At 38.7% G+C, this 18,132-nt stretch overlaps 1 protein-coding gene across 1 annotated transcript; it reads right to left on the bottom strand.

The window, feature by feature from the left end:
- Nucleotides 1–1,546: 1,546 nt before the first annotated feature.
- On the bottom strand, nucleotides 1,547–17,568 carry LOC127190086 (gastric triacylglycerol lipase). Its single transcript, XM_051147128.1, has 8 exons — nucleotides 17,457–17,568; nucleotides 16,193–16,391; nucleotides 15,037–15,146; nucleotides 12,358–12,494; nucleotides 7,309–7,455; nucleotides 5,285–5,356; nucleotides 4,779–4,850; nucleotides 1,547–1,870 (listed from the first exon to the last, which is right to left on the bottom strand). Exons 1-8 carry the CDS (start codon nucleotides 17,566–17,568, stop codon nucleotides 1,640–1,642), a joined length of 1,080 nt encoding a protein of 359 aa, XP_051003085.1. The 3' UTR covers nucleotides 1,547–1,639.
- Between the last annotated feature and the right edge of the window lie 564 nt (nucleotides 17,569–18,132).

Raw genomic sequence — 18,132 nt, 5'->3', positions numbered from 1 at the left:
TACGTTTCCATGTCTACCCAATTAGAGAGTTAAATTTATTATCGTTAAAATTTGAAACTATAAACGCTATTTGAAATTATTAAAAAGCCCATCAAACTATACTAAAAACCAATAGGTTTAAACTTTAATATACTTGGTGGGGGTGGCAGGGAAAGAGGTACAAAGTTGACTCCAAAGTTGCACGTCTATCTAATTCGAAACGCTTTGTTTGATTTTTGTTGACTCAGCAAAATGAGAGTGATGCACGTGGACTTGGCATTAATAAGCTTTATATGACAAGATGTTATCCCAGAGACGGATAAAAGAATCCCATGTGAATAAAGCTCCCAACACTGGCAGATGTTTCCACAATCCAGAGTAACAAACGAAAGGGTGACGCTGGCCTGCTGTAGAAGCAGCGACACTGTCCCTGACCGGTGCTCATAGAACAAGATACAGACTGTGCAGGTCTATACGCACAGATTGAAAGGCAGCAAATGCCATAGACTGCAAGGATGTGATGGTTGCCCTCTTCTCAAGTAGGTATAAATACGTGGTTGGACTTTAATGGATTGTACCATCATCACACATATTTGTCACTCAGGCCACTTTGATGATGTGACACTTCAACTTTGGCTGAAATTTTAAAGGCTTCTAAGAAATCCTCTCTGACAAATGTCTTCCATGATAAAAATGGAGGGGAAAATGTGCTGATCATATGAAAGCTTCAAGATTACTAGCAAAAGATGTGGGACAGGACACCATGAAAATTAAAATTTTTGGTGAAGGCTGTTTGTCTTTTGTTCATTATGCTAGCAATAAATAAGCCTTACCAAGTTATATTTCATACACTTAACAGACACGACTATAAGCAAAAAAGAAAAATCAAAGTGATTGGCTCTTAGAATATAAAGTCACATCAAAATTTGGAGCACATTAATAAAACTCCTAAATTGGGGTGAAGCTTGGGACTTTTTTTATATTTCACCAACCTGTGGCAGTGGTCCATTTTGGTTCATACATCAGTGGAAATGTTTTTACATCTTTTAGCTAACAGAGCATAGATAGTGACTTTTAAAACAGTTTTGTTAGATGGGGACAGTTCGGGGGTTGAAGTCTGGAGTAATGAAGGCAGGAAGAGAGTTATGAAGGCACAGCTGTGCATCTCCTAGCTTCCTGAATTTACAATGGGATTGTCTCTGGCTTCCTCAGTACAGCTGGATTTCCTCTGGGGCTCACAAGAAAGAGTAAGTGATGTTTTGAGCATGCAGATGTGACAGGAAGTGATCATGAATGGTGACCAGAAGAATTTGATCACTGTCAGACACATAAGAACATTCACCATTCCATTTCAGGACTTGTAAAGACTCATGGCTCCTAATCTAAATTGAGTTTAGAAAAACTTTTGAGATAAAAGAAAGAGAAATTCTACTCTGCCCCAGAAATGTATCCTCTCAAGCCTTTCTAATATAAGCTTCTAAGTAAAATATTGTACTTCTGTAAATTAAAAAAAAAATCAAAATGACAAACGAGAACTTTGTTGATGCCAATATATATATTTCTAAAGTCAAAATTACAATAATAAGTATTTCATTTTAAACACTAAAAGCAAACGACTATAAAAGAAGCAAGGCTTTTGGAATGCAGGTAGATAGTTCTTCTAGTCTTCTGCCATCATGGAGAGCATCTCATTGTAAACCTCCTGAGGAGCATTCATTGCCCAGATAAAGTCCAAATGATTGTAGGGAGGAACCTCCTTGTGGTAGAGGAGGTTGGTGAATTTGGGAAGCAGCATGCCAACGTCGCGGGGGTCAGCCAGGAGGTCACTGCCACCATTCCACAGTGCAATTGGCACATTCATCGCGGACACGTCATATTCGGGAGGTGTTTTCTAAAACATGACGGGGGGAAGAAGCGGAGCTTAGGCAACCAACCGTACTTCAGAACCAGGGTCAATTGTGCGTGCGTTCTAAATAAAGTCTAGTGATTACTTCAAGAAAGTCACCGTTACCCACAGAGCAAAGGGAACACAGCGTGATTTGGCTCAGCGCTTCTCTAATCCGTCTGTCAGTCACCCCAGAACTCTTGTTAAAATGAAGACTGATTCTCCAGATTTAGGAGGAAAGTTGGAGATCTTACATTCATAGGTGATGTCAATGCTGTGTGCTCTGAACTATGATCTAAAAAGTTGGGCTTTAGATGACAATTCATACTAATTAAAATCCTATATTTCAGTTCAGCTGAAGGATGGAGATTTACTAGATTCTTGTGTGTATGTGGCAGGGGGATGGGCACATATAAACCGCTGTGTATATGTAGGGCTTAGGGTACAGCCTTCAGGTTGGTCCTTGCTGTCAATCAAACGCGGACTCTCCCATTCATTGGTAGATATGCCAGTGGAGCTGGCCAGCATGCTTCTAGTCATTCTCCTGTCTCAGCCTCCCATCTTCTACAAGGGGCTCACTGACGTTATAATAGACTGGGCTTACACAGCGAACGCTTTACAAACTGATCTGTCTCCTCTGGTAGGATTTGACTCGATCTTGACTGTCTCTACCACTCTGAATCATGACCTCCTCAAATAGTCCTGGGTCCCGAGTCATTTGGTTTCACTTTGTATTGATTTCTACAATGTACATAATATTGGTAAAACTTTATATGCTGTTTCACCTCGCGGAGAAGCTGTTCTGCCTGGAAATCTCTCATTTGGAACCTCAGCATAACTCTTTTGGTAGAGCTTTCCAGGGATTTCTGTTGGATGTTGTAAGTGCCTGATTTGATGATATTGTCTGTCTGCTGCTCCCTTCTCATTCTTTCACTTTAGAGCCCTATCTGAAGGGGCGCTTTACCCTACCAAGGACTCCAGTTTTTAAAATAGCATCCACTGAGTTTTTTTTAATGAGCTAGTATTTTTCCTCATTACTTATTCACTTTAAATCCCAATCACAGCCCCATCCCTCCTCTCCTTCCAGTGCCCCCATTATGTCCCTCTGCCTTATCAGCCCATCTCCTTCTCTTCAGAGAAGGGCAGACTCTACCATGGGTACCAACTCCACCTTGGCAGATCAAGTTGCAGCAGGACTAGATGCATCGTCTCCCACTAAGGTCAGACTAGGCCAGCCCAGCTAGGGGAAGGAGATCTAAAGGCAGGACTCTGTTGATCCAATTGGCTACATTAACAGATTCTAATCAATATCTACTAGATGTTTCTAAGCCTCCAGCGTGATGATGCTGCCTTTTGTTTGGTCTCTCGATCACGCTGCCTCACACACGTGATGTTTTGCTATCCCTCTGCTGAGTTTCTTTATCTGCGTCTCGCTGTTCTTTTACTTTTGCTTGCAATATGGTCAATGAACTCGTTTACTCAAAACTGAAGGCATAGCTATCATAAACCATTCTCTGGCCTCCACAAAACAACTATCCATAGTGTGGTTAGTGACCAGGACAGGTCTTCAGGTCAGAAGATGGCTCTGTTGCACACATAATTTTGCCATTCAGATTTTGAGAAAAGGTGTTATTGGCCTGGTCTTTTATTTTTAGAAAGCCATTATCATAACATAGGGCTTATAAAGATTCATAAAATAGAATGAGAGTCATCTCCTTGATTCCAATAGTCCAGACAGAATTTAGTTAGGTACTTTTGGTTTTTAGATTATTATTTGAAGGATAATAATCTAATATTCTTAAAGTTTGTGATTTTATACTTTGTGAAAGAGCCAAATTACATGTGCAAAACATTCATTACATTATTGTCCCAGTAATTTATGATTTTTCTTACATTCTTACATTTCTTACATTCATATATTGGTTAAATCGTGGCGACTATCTATAATAAACACACTTTGTTTTCCTCACACACCATTGAGGAAACAATTACCTCTGCCTGTTAAATTAACATCGCTGATTTCAATGACAATTAGTCGTAAATGTTACTGACTTGGCTGGGAGAAGGATGGGCTTCATGATTGGTACTCAGGATATCTATGATTGATTTCTTTGTTACCAGAATGAGAGCCTAATAGAAAAGCAAACTCAAAGCTAGTTTTCGTTTTTTGAGTCAACCGTGTAGTAATCTGAAAATCCCTCCTTAAAGACATCCAGTAAATAAACTCAATAGTATGGGGCTTTTCTCTATGTCTTTCTAAGTTTTGAGTCAGGGGGACTAATGAAAACCAGGATTATAAAGCTACTAATTGAAAGAAAAATTGGGGGTGTTTAAATAGAGTGGGTTACAAACTAATATGGGGTACCTGTCATGCTCAGAATTAGTCAACAGTAACTTCAGAGATTGCCCTGAGCATATGGTTACAGATATTATCCTTTTATGTCCTGTCAGTAATTTCCTACTCTGTGAGTTACTGTGCAAATTTGTATTTCTAACTTTGATCTGAAAACACACCACCCCTTTCTTCCATATGGAGATGTAGTCCCATGGAATCATCATCTGGCTGTCCAAAAGGACAGGGTGGTATATGAGAAAACCAGTTAGTCTCATGTGTGGCCATAATCGTTGACCTGGTGCAGCCAGTTGCTCTTTAGAAAGAAACAAGTGTGTTGCTTTGAGGCTGGATTATACAGCAGGGCTGTGTAAAGATGACACGCTGTTAATTTCTGGAAAGTCTTTACATGTGACTTAGTGTTACTCTGAGGCTATATTTCCAGGGCATAGTAGTGGGATAATGAGAAACTGGACATCAGCACTACTCTGAAAAAATGTATACCCAATTATCATATTTTTAATCCCAACTTTTATTCTTTGTTTTTAAAATTCTGAGGAGTTTCAATCTCAAGAAATTTACCTGATTGTAGTGTAACATGTTCTGGAATGAGCTTCCCCAGTCAAAGGCTTGAAATTTCCTAGATCTAGCAACCTAATGAAAATTTAAAGGTAAAAATCAAATAAAAATTAGTAAAAAGTAACTAAAATCAATTAGATAAAATTCTTATAATTTTAACATTAAAAACAATTCAATATTCAAGTTTTTTAATTATTGAGAAAATATTTTCTTGTTCAAAATAATTACTAACCATCTAAGATACATGGCATTCAATATACGACATATGAAAGTACAAATGTAGCTTTGATTTAAATATTTTGCATGGCAAATTATAAAAATAATATTTTTTTACTCAAAGCATGCATTTTCATAATATTTTCATGTACATAGGTTAATAGTTATTTTTGTAGGTTGTCACATATAGAATCATTGCCTTACAGGAACATGGTGTTTTAGGGTAAGCACATTTAGGTGATTTACGTTCAATCCCACAAAATGAGTATTAACTAACATTCAAATAATAATACCTGAGCCCAGTGGAGGATGTCTTGGACAGATGTTCCTGCCGGATTATGTGCTAGATACACATCAAAACGACTCTAGAAATCAAACACAGACACACATATACATAAACTTAGACATATTTGGCTTCAGAAAAACTATTGGGAGCTAAGTTTTCTGATTTCAAGCCAGTATTGCAGGGTAACCTTTAACAGAGGATGAACGGAACTGTTGCATGCTACCTTAGAGTCTACAAAGTACACTGCATGTTTTAACCATGATGAACAATGCAGGTGACTTATTAGCTCTTAGTTATAGTTTTTCAAAGTAGAGTTTGGAAACTCAATGGAGTTTATAAAATATTTAGAAAAATATGAGGTTCACAGAAATAGTGTGAGGCCAGAAAGTGTTACTTAGTTTCTGAACCTAACTTCTTAACTTTCTATCTAGTGTCAGAATGCAAGAGATTAAATATTATACACAAATTCCCCATGTTGCATGATTTTAACATATATTAAATAATTATACATATATACATGTATATACGCACATATGACAATCTTTGTATATATTTAGCTATTTTATCTGGTCCCTAAATCGCCTTGGTCAGACCTTTTAGCACTCTAAGCTCCATTTCCAGTTTACACTGGCCAATTCAATTGTCGATCCTAGACTGTGGACAAATGAACTGGCTGCTATTAAGGAGGCTACAGCTCCCTCCATATTAGCAACACACAGAAGACAAGAGCCCTAACTTTGTTTGTTCTCTGCCTTTCCATTTTACTATTATTTTCTCTGAAGAATCTTATTGATATAATACAAGAATCAATCCATTTCTTGGCTTAATAAGGACAGACTGCTCTGTTACATTTCTTATACATAGTTAGAAACAGCCTCAAATTGAAAAGAAGAAGCGGCGCCTAACACTGCAAGTGGAATGTAAAGGAAAAATATATATAAAAAAAATGTGGATATATTTATCCAGCTATATAGTGGACATCAGCACTGAGAAAGACAACTGAACCTTCTTGGTCTCTATGGAGACAGAAGTTGCAGTTTCACTACTAGGTTTCCAATGAGTACAGAAATTATTATACTACATTTTAACAATAAATTAATTTTCTTAAGGGCTTAAAGGTATAAATGAGAGTCAGGATTAGTAGGATAGGACTGTAATTCCAGCTACTTGGGAGGCTGAGTCAGGAGGATCTCTGGTTAAAGTCCTGATTTGGCTATAGAGTGGGTGAATGTGCAATTGAACATGACCAATCAAAAGTTATTTTAAAAAATGCTGATGATATATCTTAGCAATAGAACCTTCTCTAAAATGCCTAGGTTCCACCATTAGTACCACAAAAATAAAATAAAATACCCCCCACACCAGCAGAGGCATATCTACATATACTAGTAAAAAAATTATATTCTACTATCATGTGTCATGTGCTTAATGTTGTGATGCAATTGTATTAAACATCTTAGCTGATTCAAACTTCACAATAGCATATTTTGTGTGTGAGGAAACCAATACAGGAGTTTAAATCAGTTCCAAAGGTAGCATTTAAACTAGACTGACATGAATCCATACATTTAAGGATATTATGATATTGAACTTTCTCATATAGGCCTTAAGATTCCAACTTGGGGGCAAAAATGCAGATCAAGATATGGCAAGCTGTTACATGGCTTCTCTAAAATGTGTTTTGCATAATTTAGGGTAATGGATAGCAGGGTTAAGAGCATTTATTTGATGACTATGCATTGTTCCCTAGAAGAACCTTCTCAGTAAGATTCATTCCCTTCCATCACAGAAGAGAAATACCATGCCAGTCATTTAGGGGGGTCACAAATCAGTCATATCTGTGAATAGGAGCAGGAGATAAAACTGGAGTGAACAGTGCCTTGTGATTTCACTGAGGTATCACAATGCTCTGGGCACAATTGTGAGGTGACACTTAGTTCTTGTGAAGGACTGCTTCTAAGTGATGGCGATAAAACAATCAAAAGTGTTTTGAAAAAAATCTCTTGAATGAAAGCCATAATGCATACACACCGTATTCAAGTTCTTCCTGTCAAATCCACAAAAGACAAATAAAGTGTTGCTGCAGAGAAGATCCATCAGTTCCCGGGAGCACACTTCAGTGCCAAGAAATTGATAAAAGAAGTTGTGTGCCAAGAACATTTTGTTACCAAATATAATCTGAAATAAAAAGGCATCATTAGATTAAGGCAGCAGCCAAGCTCCAGAAAGCCACCTTAATTGCTGAAGCCACTCATGCCGGTATGATCATGCTTGCATTTTTCTTTATTTCTATAAGTTCTTTTAGAAATTACTTATTCTTTAGTCCATATCTATCACCTTGTACAAAACCCAACTTCAAGTGGATCAAAGACCTAAGTGTGAAGCCTGAAACATGGAAACATCTAGAAGAAAGTATAGGCAGTAGCATATACAATATAAGTGTAGTAAAGGACATTCTGAATGGGACTCTATTTTCCCAAGAATTAAGGCCGACTGTATTACAAATGGGGCCTCATAAAACTAAAAATCTCCTGCACAGCTAAAGAAACAAACAACTTTGCAAAAGAGAAGCCCATAGGATGGGAAAGAATCTTTGTTAATTACACCTCTGGCAGAGCATTAAGATCAATAATATATAAATTACATAAAAGCAAACAAAAAATCCCAACCAACTCATTTAAAAAATGAGCCGGGACCTGAAGAAAGAATTGTCAAAAAAGAAAAGAAAAACAAACAAACACCCCACAAAAGCCAACTAACCAACCAACCAACCAATCAAAAAGCGGTGGCTAAGAAATGTCTCAAAAATGTTTATTGTTTCTCACAATTAAGGAAATACAAATCGAAACAATTTGAGATTTCATTTTACCCCAGTCAGAATGGCAAAGATCAACAAAACAACACACAACAGTAACTTTGGGAAGTTTGGAAAATAGGAGGCCCTGACACACTGTTGAGAGAATTGCAAACTCATGCAGCCACTCAGGATATTAGTGTGGAGAATTCTCAACAAGCTAAAAACAAATCTACTCAGTTAAACCACTCACTTCATATGTACAAAGGACTCCACATCATAATCCACAAACATATGCCCAGCTATGTTTATTGCTGCTCTATTCATAGTTGCTAGGACATGGAAAGAATCTAAATGTCCTTCAACTGACCAATAGATAATGAAAACACAGAGCATATACACTATGGAATATCATTCACTTGTAAAGATAAATGCAGTCATGAACTGTCCAGGTAAATGTATAACTCCAGAATAAAACAATGAATGAGGTAACGCACACCCAGAAAAACAAATGTACTATGTTTTCTCTCTTTGAATTTCTTAGCTCCAAATGTTTATAGATGACTATATATCCTGGAGTAACTATAAAGCCAGGAGAGTAAGAAGGGACCATTGCTAGAGTCAGAGAGTTGGGGAAACAGTAGAGAGGAGACTATGAGGGTATAAGTGATCTGACTGAGACAATGGGATAAGGGAGGGGCTCTAATTAAGGAGGGGTGGAGATAATTACAGAAAAAAAAGGGAAGAGGGTAACTTATCAGTAAGGATGTCTGAAAGAGTTGTAAGTAATTTTACTATTAACTACATACCTAAAAGACCCTATAATATATGTACGTTTTTGCATACATATACACATATAGCTTAAATGAAAGTTTCTCATCTGGATGGATAACACTCTCCCAAAGATCCAAAGACCATACAACCACCACAACAACAACCACAAGCACAAGCAAAACCACAACCACCACCACCACAACAACAACAAAACCAGCATCTGGCACAAGAAGTTCTCCTTTGAATTGTTGAAACTTGATCATGGTTGCCCAAGAGACTTCCAAAAGATTACAAACTACTGCTATTGTCCTTTGTTGCCCTCCAGAGGTGGAAGATAAGATCCTACTGCTGAAGGCATCAGGTAATTAAGACATAGGGCCCAGAGGTTCCTGAGCTGGACCTGACTGGAATGCTTCTCACTGAGGACTAACTTTCAAGGTGCCAAAAAGCAACATGCAAATTTCCAAAGGAGGAAGCAACTAGAAGGTCTAACCAGCTACGACACCTATGAACCACGACAATGATGAGCATGAAGAAATAACCTTAAGGGTGTAGTAGTTTCACATATACCATGACCATAATCAACAGCTCTCTAATTGGGCTTAAGACCCACTCAATAAGAGGAATTCATAACCGATACAGGAAACCTATCCAGTTACTCAGGGGTAGTGAAGTCATGCATCTCAGAGACCCTACAATCAACCCTTCAATAAACCAGCATAATTCCTAACTACATTCCAAATGTTTTGTCTTCATACCCAAAGACAAAACATCCCTCATAAAGGAAACTTCTCTTTCACCAAACAGAAGACCCTTACAGAAAACCACAACCAGTCAAAATTCAGAGTGTGGAGCTGAGTAGTAAGTGACACAACACACTCTCACACCTGAGGTTCAGGGAACATTGTGGAAGAGGGGGTGGAAAGATTATGAGAGCCAGATTGCCAGAGAGTTTTCTGTGAGACACGTATCCTTATAATAGTAAGGTTACATCCATAAAGTCTCACCAATGTGACTGGCTAAACATGAGCTGATCAAGAATGACACCATTAGTCATGTTAATGTGCACAGGGAGAAAGACCATGAGGCCTGAAGCATTCACAAGGTACTACAGGCAATTAAGAAAGCCTGAGAACAGGAGAGGTGGCCTTCTCCAGGGAAGCACACACCAATTGGTTATCAATGCCAAATGGTCTGCCCCGAAAATATACATCCTACAGACTGAGCAGGGTTTGTTTAGAAATACATGTGCATTTAATTGTGCATCTGTGTATGTAAGCAAGAACTAATGAAAAAAAAGAGGCTATGGAAAGAGATAAAGGAGGGGTATGTGGAATGTTTGGAGGGAGGAAAAGGAAGGGGGAAATGATGTTATTATTTTCTCAAAAGAACATTCATTGTGTGTGTGTATGTGGGCAGTGGGGGGGGGTGTATATATATTCCACAGAAGTTGTGTGGAGATCAGAGGACATCCTGTGAGAGTTCATAGTCCTTTCCTTCTACCATGAGTGCCTCAGTGATTGAAGTTATGTCGTCACACTTGGCAGCAGTTACTGTACCCACTGAGCTACTTTGGTCCCTTCTTTCTCTCATTTAATACTGCAAATGATGTTGTAAAGTGGAAAGGCCAGATACCAACATTCAGTGTGTGTTACTGTATTGAGAACTGTATAGCCTCACAGAGGAAGTAGAAGACAATGGATTATAAACCAACTAGAGTAATAAAAGTTATGGTCAAATCATGAAATAACATGGTAGAATGTCATAATTATGTACCATCATGTGTGATTTGAGTAATAAATTATGAGACCAAGAGGAGAAAGTGGGACTTGGAGGGGTATCTCTAGGAAAGCCTAGATATTTGTCTCAGTTGTGTTGAGTATTAAGACATTTTGCTTTCTCAATTTTATACACAAGGAAGCACAGCTTGGAAATAGCAGTGTTTGGGGCAAATCAGTATTAGATTATATCTGTAATTCTCATCCATGCCTGCGACTTAATGTCTAAATGTCTTGTCCCTCCAGTCCTGATTTTGCTACCTGAAAATCTGAGCAAAAGTGGGAAGTGAGAGGCTTGGTGCACCAGGAAATAGTCGCAGTCACCTTAACACTTTAGGTTTTGCATAAAAGTTGTATAGTTTGACTGTAGGCAGTGTCTTTGGCTTTAGACATCGATGCTAATTTAGAGTGAAAGTAAATGAACCATCCAATAATGAAGGAAAAAGCATGCTTCCTGTACTCAGAGCCTCAGGATAAACCATTCTTCTAAAGGAAATGGTGCAAATGTGCAGGTGTGTCTGCATGGGCTAGCTTGAGTGCAACAGAAGTAGGACATTAAACACTCCAATAAGTAAATGTTATTAAATCATTCCCATGGGTGTCTGTCTACTCAAAAAGGTGCTGACTATTTATGGTCTATTGAGATCCACACTGCTGTTCTATGAAATTCCTATTTCTTAGAACAAAAGCTCTTAGGCAGTCTAAGACATTTATTAGGAGGAGGCACAGTATTCTTTTATTTCTTGGCTTTCCTTATTTTTCTCTTTCCCTATTCCTTTTTGCCTTCCTCTTCCAAGTTTCTTTTGTTTTTCTCATCATAATATTTTTATTAATTAGTTGAGAACTTTTTACAATGCACCTGGATCACATTTGCTTTCCATTCCTCCCAGGTCCACACTCCCACCCTTGTGCTCCACTTCCAAAACCAAAAAACAGATAAACAAACAAACAACAACAACAACAAAAAAACCAAAATGAAAAATCCCCCACCAAGCCCAAGTCCAATTTGTGTTGCCCATATAGTCATTGGAACATGATCAAATACCCAGTGGCCAGCCCCTTAAAGAAAACTGAGTCTTTTCTATCTCCACACTCCCTCACCCCACAAGAAGCCATCAACTATGAACCACATTTCAGCATCTTTATCACAGTTTTAAAGGAATCTTTTAAAAAGCTTCCTGTCTGGAGTCTTTCTTTTTCTTTGGGTTTCTTTTCTTATTCTATTCTATTCTATTCTATTCTATTCTATTCTATTCTATTCTATTCTATTCTATTCTATTCTCTCTCTCTCTCTCTCTCTCTCTCTCTCTCTCTCTCTCTCTCTCTCTCTCTCTCTCTCTCTCGGGCAGGTCATTGGGGGAGCTGTCATAGACGCCTTCCATATCCCTCTGGCCCTACCTGGAATTCTTATTTGACTATTTTTCTATGCTTGTAACACTCCATTCCTTGTTACCTTTACACAGGTGTGGGGAGTGCTTGACCAGTGCAACACCCCTGAAAAAGCAAAACACTTACTGGCATTGACAACCCACTGTAAGCTAAACAAAAACAAAGGAGTAATTGGGGGCCACAGAGGCAAGAGGGGATCCGCACATTTTAATGCTGTGGGAGAGATAATATAAACATGTACAATTTAGTGTGAGGATATGATATGTTCATTTCTAAGGTACATTTGTTTACTTTGATCACTCTGAAATCCAATGGCAGTTGGATATCTTAAATAGAATCACATACCTTGAAAAGTAATGTAGGAATAAGTGAAAGTTTTTTCAAAGGACTTTGTGCATATGTTACAGTAGCAACTGGAGCTAATGCATAAAATGTCTTGATTCTTTTAGCCAATGTAGAATTGGTAGAAAAGGCAATAAAACCTGAAATAGAACAGACCACCAATGAAGAATGTGTGTGCATGTGTATGATTTTCTGTTTTTACAAATGTGATATTATCTTGGACTTTCTTCTTTTTAATGTTTTGAATCTTTAAAAAAGTAATTTATTCAGATTATATCTCAATTGTTATCCCCTCACTTGTCTCTTCCGGTTCCCCCTCCCTCCCTCTTTCATCACATTCCCCTTCTCTAGGTCTGTGACAGAAGGGGACCTCCTTCCACACCATTTGATCACAGACTATCAGATCTCATCCTGGTAGCCTGCCTACTCTTCCTCCAGGTCTCCCCTCCAAGGGGAAATGGTCAAACCAGAGTTCATGTCAGAGTCAGTCCCTGCTCTCCACACAACCGTGGAGAATGTACTGTCCATTGGCTAGATCTGGATAAAGGTTCTAGGTTTACTGCCTGCATTGTCCTTGGTTGGTACAGTAGTTTGAGCAGACTCCCCTGGAGATGCTATTTGGGGCAAGCTTTGAAATTGGCACAATAATTTATTGAGACATGTGTAAGTACAGTGATAGCATCTTAACATATCTACTACTTAACAAAAAAGAATTGACATATTCAGTCTTCAAGTAACTCAATATAGAATCAGGATGCAGTAATTCAGTGTCAAGGCAAGCAGTTTTAGCCACTTCAATGTGTTCTAAGGAAATAGTTGCATTGCATCTCAATGCAATACTTTTATAACCTTAGATTACAGACAGAATATTTTGTAGCATAAAACATTGTCATAGAAAGTTAATTTTATGATAATCCCCTATAGCCAAGTACAGTCACTGGTTAGTTCCAGTAATCTCAGTACTCTGGAGGCTGAGTCAAGGGGACCAGGAGTCTGAAGTCAGCCTGAGCTACACAGGACACCCAGAACCAGCAGCAGCAACAAAGATGCCTCTGACTTCTATGCAAGCAATTTAAAAATTACCTCTCAGGCTACATTTCACTTGGCTTTTGGATTATTAGTAAACACTTCCTCCCTTTGGATTCCAGAATTCTGGCAGCCTTTGTACATCATTATTGCTACCTCTGAATTTTTTTTTCCTGTTAAAGAAGTCTCAACTTCTAAATAAAAGTCAGGTTTGCCCTAAGACCTCTCCTCTTGGCTGGCTGAGTTGACTCCTTGAGATATTAAACCCAAATCTCATTGATTGAGCCTCCTCTTGTGTATTTTGAGTCCAGTATTCTTCCTTGACCTTCACATTGCTATTATGGCTTCCTGACATCTTTACCGGACTCTTCAATAGATGACCCACGGTGTTCTCATACTGAGCTCCTAACGACCTTATCTGCCAGCTCTTCTCACAGTCTTCCTTTCTCACTTTGGGTAATGGCGTCTTCACTATTCAAGGATCCCAAGCCACAAACTCTGGCATCCTCTTTACGCCTACTTTTGCTTTGTATACTCTATATTCAACATTTCAGTAAAATTTGCTGGCTGTATCTCATTTGCGCGCGCGCACACACACACACAAACACACACATATGTATGTATATGTATGTATTATGTACATATGTGTGCATGTGTGTACACGCATGCTGTTTGACTGAGCATCTTTATTCCCACAGCGCTCCTCACTCCTAGTAATCTGGCTTAACATAATCTCTGGCCTGACTTACTGCATGGGTCCTCTAGCTGCTTCTGAGTTTCTGCCGTTGTTGCTCTTCAGCAACTAGAAAGACCATGTATATAATGGGTCATGCAACGCCTCCATTAAAAATCCCCTCATGGCTTTCATTTCACTTATATTGAAGGCTTTTCTTCTTACACTATCCAAAGAACCCTGAGTTATCTATTTTTCGTGGTTGCCACAATGTCATCTCCCTCACTTTCTCTCTCACTGGATCTCACCCAGGCTCATCCCCATGAAGAACAGCATCACTCACGTCCCATGAATATGTTCTCCATCTTTGGATTCTCTTACACTTGTTGTTCCCCGCTCCCTATAACATCAGGCTGCCATGTATGCGCGTGACTCTTCTACATTTTCAGTCAGAGGGTGTTTGTGAGTTTTCCCTGCTGAAAATGGCTTTAAAAGCCCTCTAATATTCCTGAAAATCCTTCATAAGGCAAGGTACATTTCTCATAGCATTATCATGGTTGGGTGAACTTCATGTTACTTTTAATCTGTTGATTTTTTCTGCCCCTCCCCCAATCTGAGTGAAGGTAGAGATCGCAATTTATGTTCTTTGGTGTATTATTTGGGGAAATGATCTGGTTTCAAAAAAAAAAAAAAAATGGCGTGAAGAGAACAAATTCAACTAGGGTGCTGGAACAAGCTGCCTTGAGAGTCAGGTAGCCTGAGCTGGTATCTGAGCCACTCTATTGAACTATTGATAAAGACAATGGCAGTTGCTTGAGTTAATCACCCCCCTGTTTGGTTTGTTCATCTCTAGGCTAGGAGGATTAATTGTCCTTACGTCACTGGGTTGTCATGGACATGGCATTTTATAAAGTTGCACAGCCATGCCTATGCTACAGGGCAGACATGTAGAAACTGTACCCAGGCTCTGGCCTTTTACTTACCAATAGTGGTGCCCTGGGAATGACCAACATAGTGCAGCCGCTCTTGTCCAGTTTTCTGCACAATGAAGTCTATTGTGGCTGGAAGGTCATATTTAGCCATCTCATCAAAGCTGTGAGAAAAAGTAAATAAAACTATATATAGTTCCCCCTAAAACTCAAACACTTCACTTTCAACCTTGCACCTTAGACCCATATTCAAGAATAAAGCCAAAAAAGCGTATTTAAAGAGAAACCCCTATTTCTATTTGAGAAGTAGAATATTGGGTGCTTTAATTATTGCCAATTACATGTAAACCCTTTTTGAGTGCCGAGTGCCTTTGGGGTCATTGTTTGTAAACAAAGACCATCATTTCCAAATAATGAATAATGCCTGCAATCTAATCTAAACAAGATAGGTAGGGATCTATGAGTGAGAATTATTTTCATGCCTGAAATTGAGTATCAGATTTAATAAGCCTTACATTCTACATTCCAATTTCACTTAATGTAAGTCACATCTCTGTTGTACACCCTTCATAAATGAGAACTCTTATACTGAACAAAATTTAATGGCTTCTCATTGTAAACAGAATGAATTTCCACACCCTCATTAGATCTGGTTCTTGTCAACAACGCTAGTCTTCTATTGTGTCTCTCTCTACCTCTTCCTAACTATGCCAGGTACATATGGGTTTTATATTAGCTTTTAGAACCATAGGAAAATTCTTGTACCTCCACAATATCAGCTAGATGCTCTTCTGTCTTCTAGCTCCATCTATCATTTCAGAGGGTAGGGCATAAGAAGGCATTGTATACCTTTGATAACTGCCGTTTCCTTTTGCCCCACTTCTGACACCTTCCTAGTCTATTGGCTTCTCCTTTTGGGACATTCTAGAATAAGTGAACTGCTTTGCATCCTCATCCTCACTCCGGCTGTGCTGTTCATTTTATTTGGAAAAGTATTTTTATGCATCTCTTCATCTTGGGTATGGAGATAACAACTTAAAGAAAAAAACAACCCTTATAATGAAGTATATAGAAGATTCAAATGTTGTGTTAAAATTGTATGGCTTCCTCCACCTCCTACCTGGAGTGTAGTTGGCTATGATGGGAAAGTGAGAATGAGAGTGAGTGTAGAGCCCAAATGCATGCTCCTTTTGCATTATTCTTTCTTTACCTGAACTTCCAGAATTCAACTGTGTCTGGTGAATAATATAAATTTTTCCTGGACCATGTATTTCCTCTGCTATTCCCCAGCCACACATCGTAGCCAGCATCTGCCAGAATGAAGGCCAGGCTGTTGTTTGGGAGATTTGTGATCCAGTTTGTGGCTGATGCAATCAAACCATGTTGCAGAAACACCACAGGTCTCTTACCTAGGAAACAAGATTGTTCAAAACATTTAAAACTTATTCCTTAGAGTAGATATTTGTCTACACATGTGGTCTGAATTTAGTATGTTCACTTTGTTGATGTTGTATCTTAAATATCTTTTCTTAGTTGTGTCTTATGTGCCAAAATTGATCAAATTGTACACTTTATTTAGTTTTAAAGATTTGGTTTTTAAAAGTGTTTGTATAAGTTTGTATGAGTTTATATGCACCACATGTGTGCAGGAGCCTTCAGAGGCCAGAAGAGGGCATCAGATCTCCTGGAACTGAAGGTATAGACAGTTGTGAGCAGCCACCAGCATGTGAGTACTGAGGATTGAACCCAAGAGCTACACAAGAGTAGCTAGGGCTCTTAACCACTGAACAATAACTCTGGTATAGAAATTTTATTTTTATTTATTGCATTTGTATTTATCAACACAGGACCTTGCATATCCTAGGCAACTGTATCCCTGACCTATATCCTCATTCCATATTGTACTTGCTAAATGGGTTTACTGTATTGTATGCCAGTTATGTGTAAATAAAGATATTAAAGTGATAGTCTAAGGAAATTAAGCACTGTACAGACGCAGGTTAAGTGCAGTAAAGGAATGTTTCACAACTTTTCTGTAATGAGAAAAACATGAAAATTTAACATCAGCAAAAAAAAAAAAATGACCTTTGTCTATCTAGGAAATAGATCTCTAGCTGCCTCCCAATCTTCTGCTCTACAATACAACCTGGCTAACTTTCATACACTGGGATTCAGCTCAGTTACTACATTAAAAGAAACTCTCCCTGGTGCCTGTAGCTGCATTGGAGGCGTTTAATAGATTGTATGTGTCAGCAGGACTGCACTTTTCCCCTGTTTCATGGACTTGATTGCTATCTATTGAAGATTGGAAATTCAGCTTTGTCTTGCATTTCCAGAGAGATCTAGAAATGAACGGTGGGGGGGGGGGGAAGAAAAGATGATGCAGGGGGGGGGGGGGAGAAATGGGGAAAGGTAAGGGAGGGAGGGAAAGAAGAAGAGATGAGAGGAAATGAGGTCGTGGATGGAGTTTGTACCTATATTCTCTGAGTTTTTCTTCCCATAAGGAATTCTGTAGACCCCCAGAATGTAGCCATCCTCAGTAACAACGTTATACTCTTCACTTGGATATCCCCAGTAAGTTATCATCTGACTCTAATGAACAAAAGTAAAAAAAAAAAAAAACACACACACACACACACACAAAAAAACACTTTTAGGTTTTAATTAGTTTTAAAGTGCACCTAACAGATATTTCTAGCAAATTTCAAGTGCTCACAAAAATTAGACCCAACATGACTCTAATCCTACACTATCCTTCAGTTACTCACAATATTCATGTCTGCTTCAGGGCTTTCCGGAGCCAGTATTCCAAACAGGCCATGTGCACCTCCCACTGTCGATAGCACACTTGTTACTAACAGCAGCCACATCTTGTACTGGCCTGAAGCAAAGGGATAAGCTATATTGTGGTTAGCCTTCGATGCTTCTATAACATTCAGAGTCTGCGGAGATTTTACCTCTAAGAAAAGCACAGGGGTGATTGACTCGGATCATGTTCTGTTGAGCAAAACCAAACCAAACAAACAAACGATAACAACACACACACACACACACACACACACACACACACACACACACACACACACACAAAACCTGAGTAATATGGATATAGGCAAATTATTCTTAATCTTTAACATGTTTCACTGTGAC

This window comes from Acomys russatus, chromosome 5 (genome assembly GCF_903995435.1).
Source record: "Acomys russatus chromosome 5, mAcoRus1.1, whole genome shotgun sequence".
Taxonomy (NCBI): Eukaryota; Metazoa; Chordata; class Mammalia; order Rodentia; family Muridae; genus Acomys; species Acomys russatus.
This window is presented reverse-complemented; position numbering and strand designations above follow the sequence as displayed.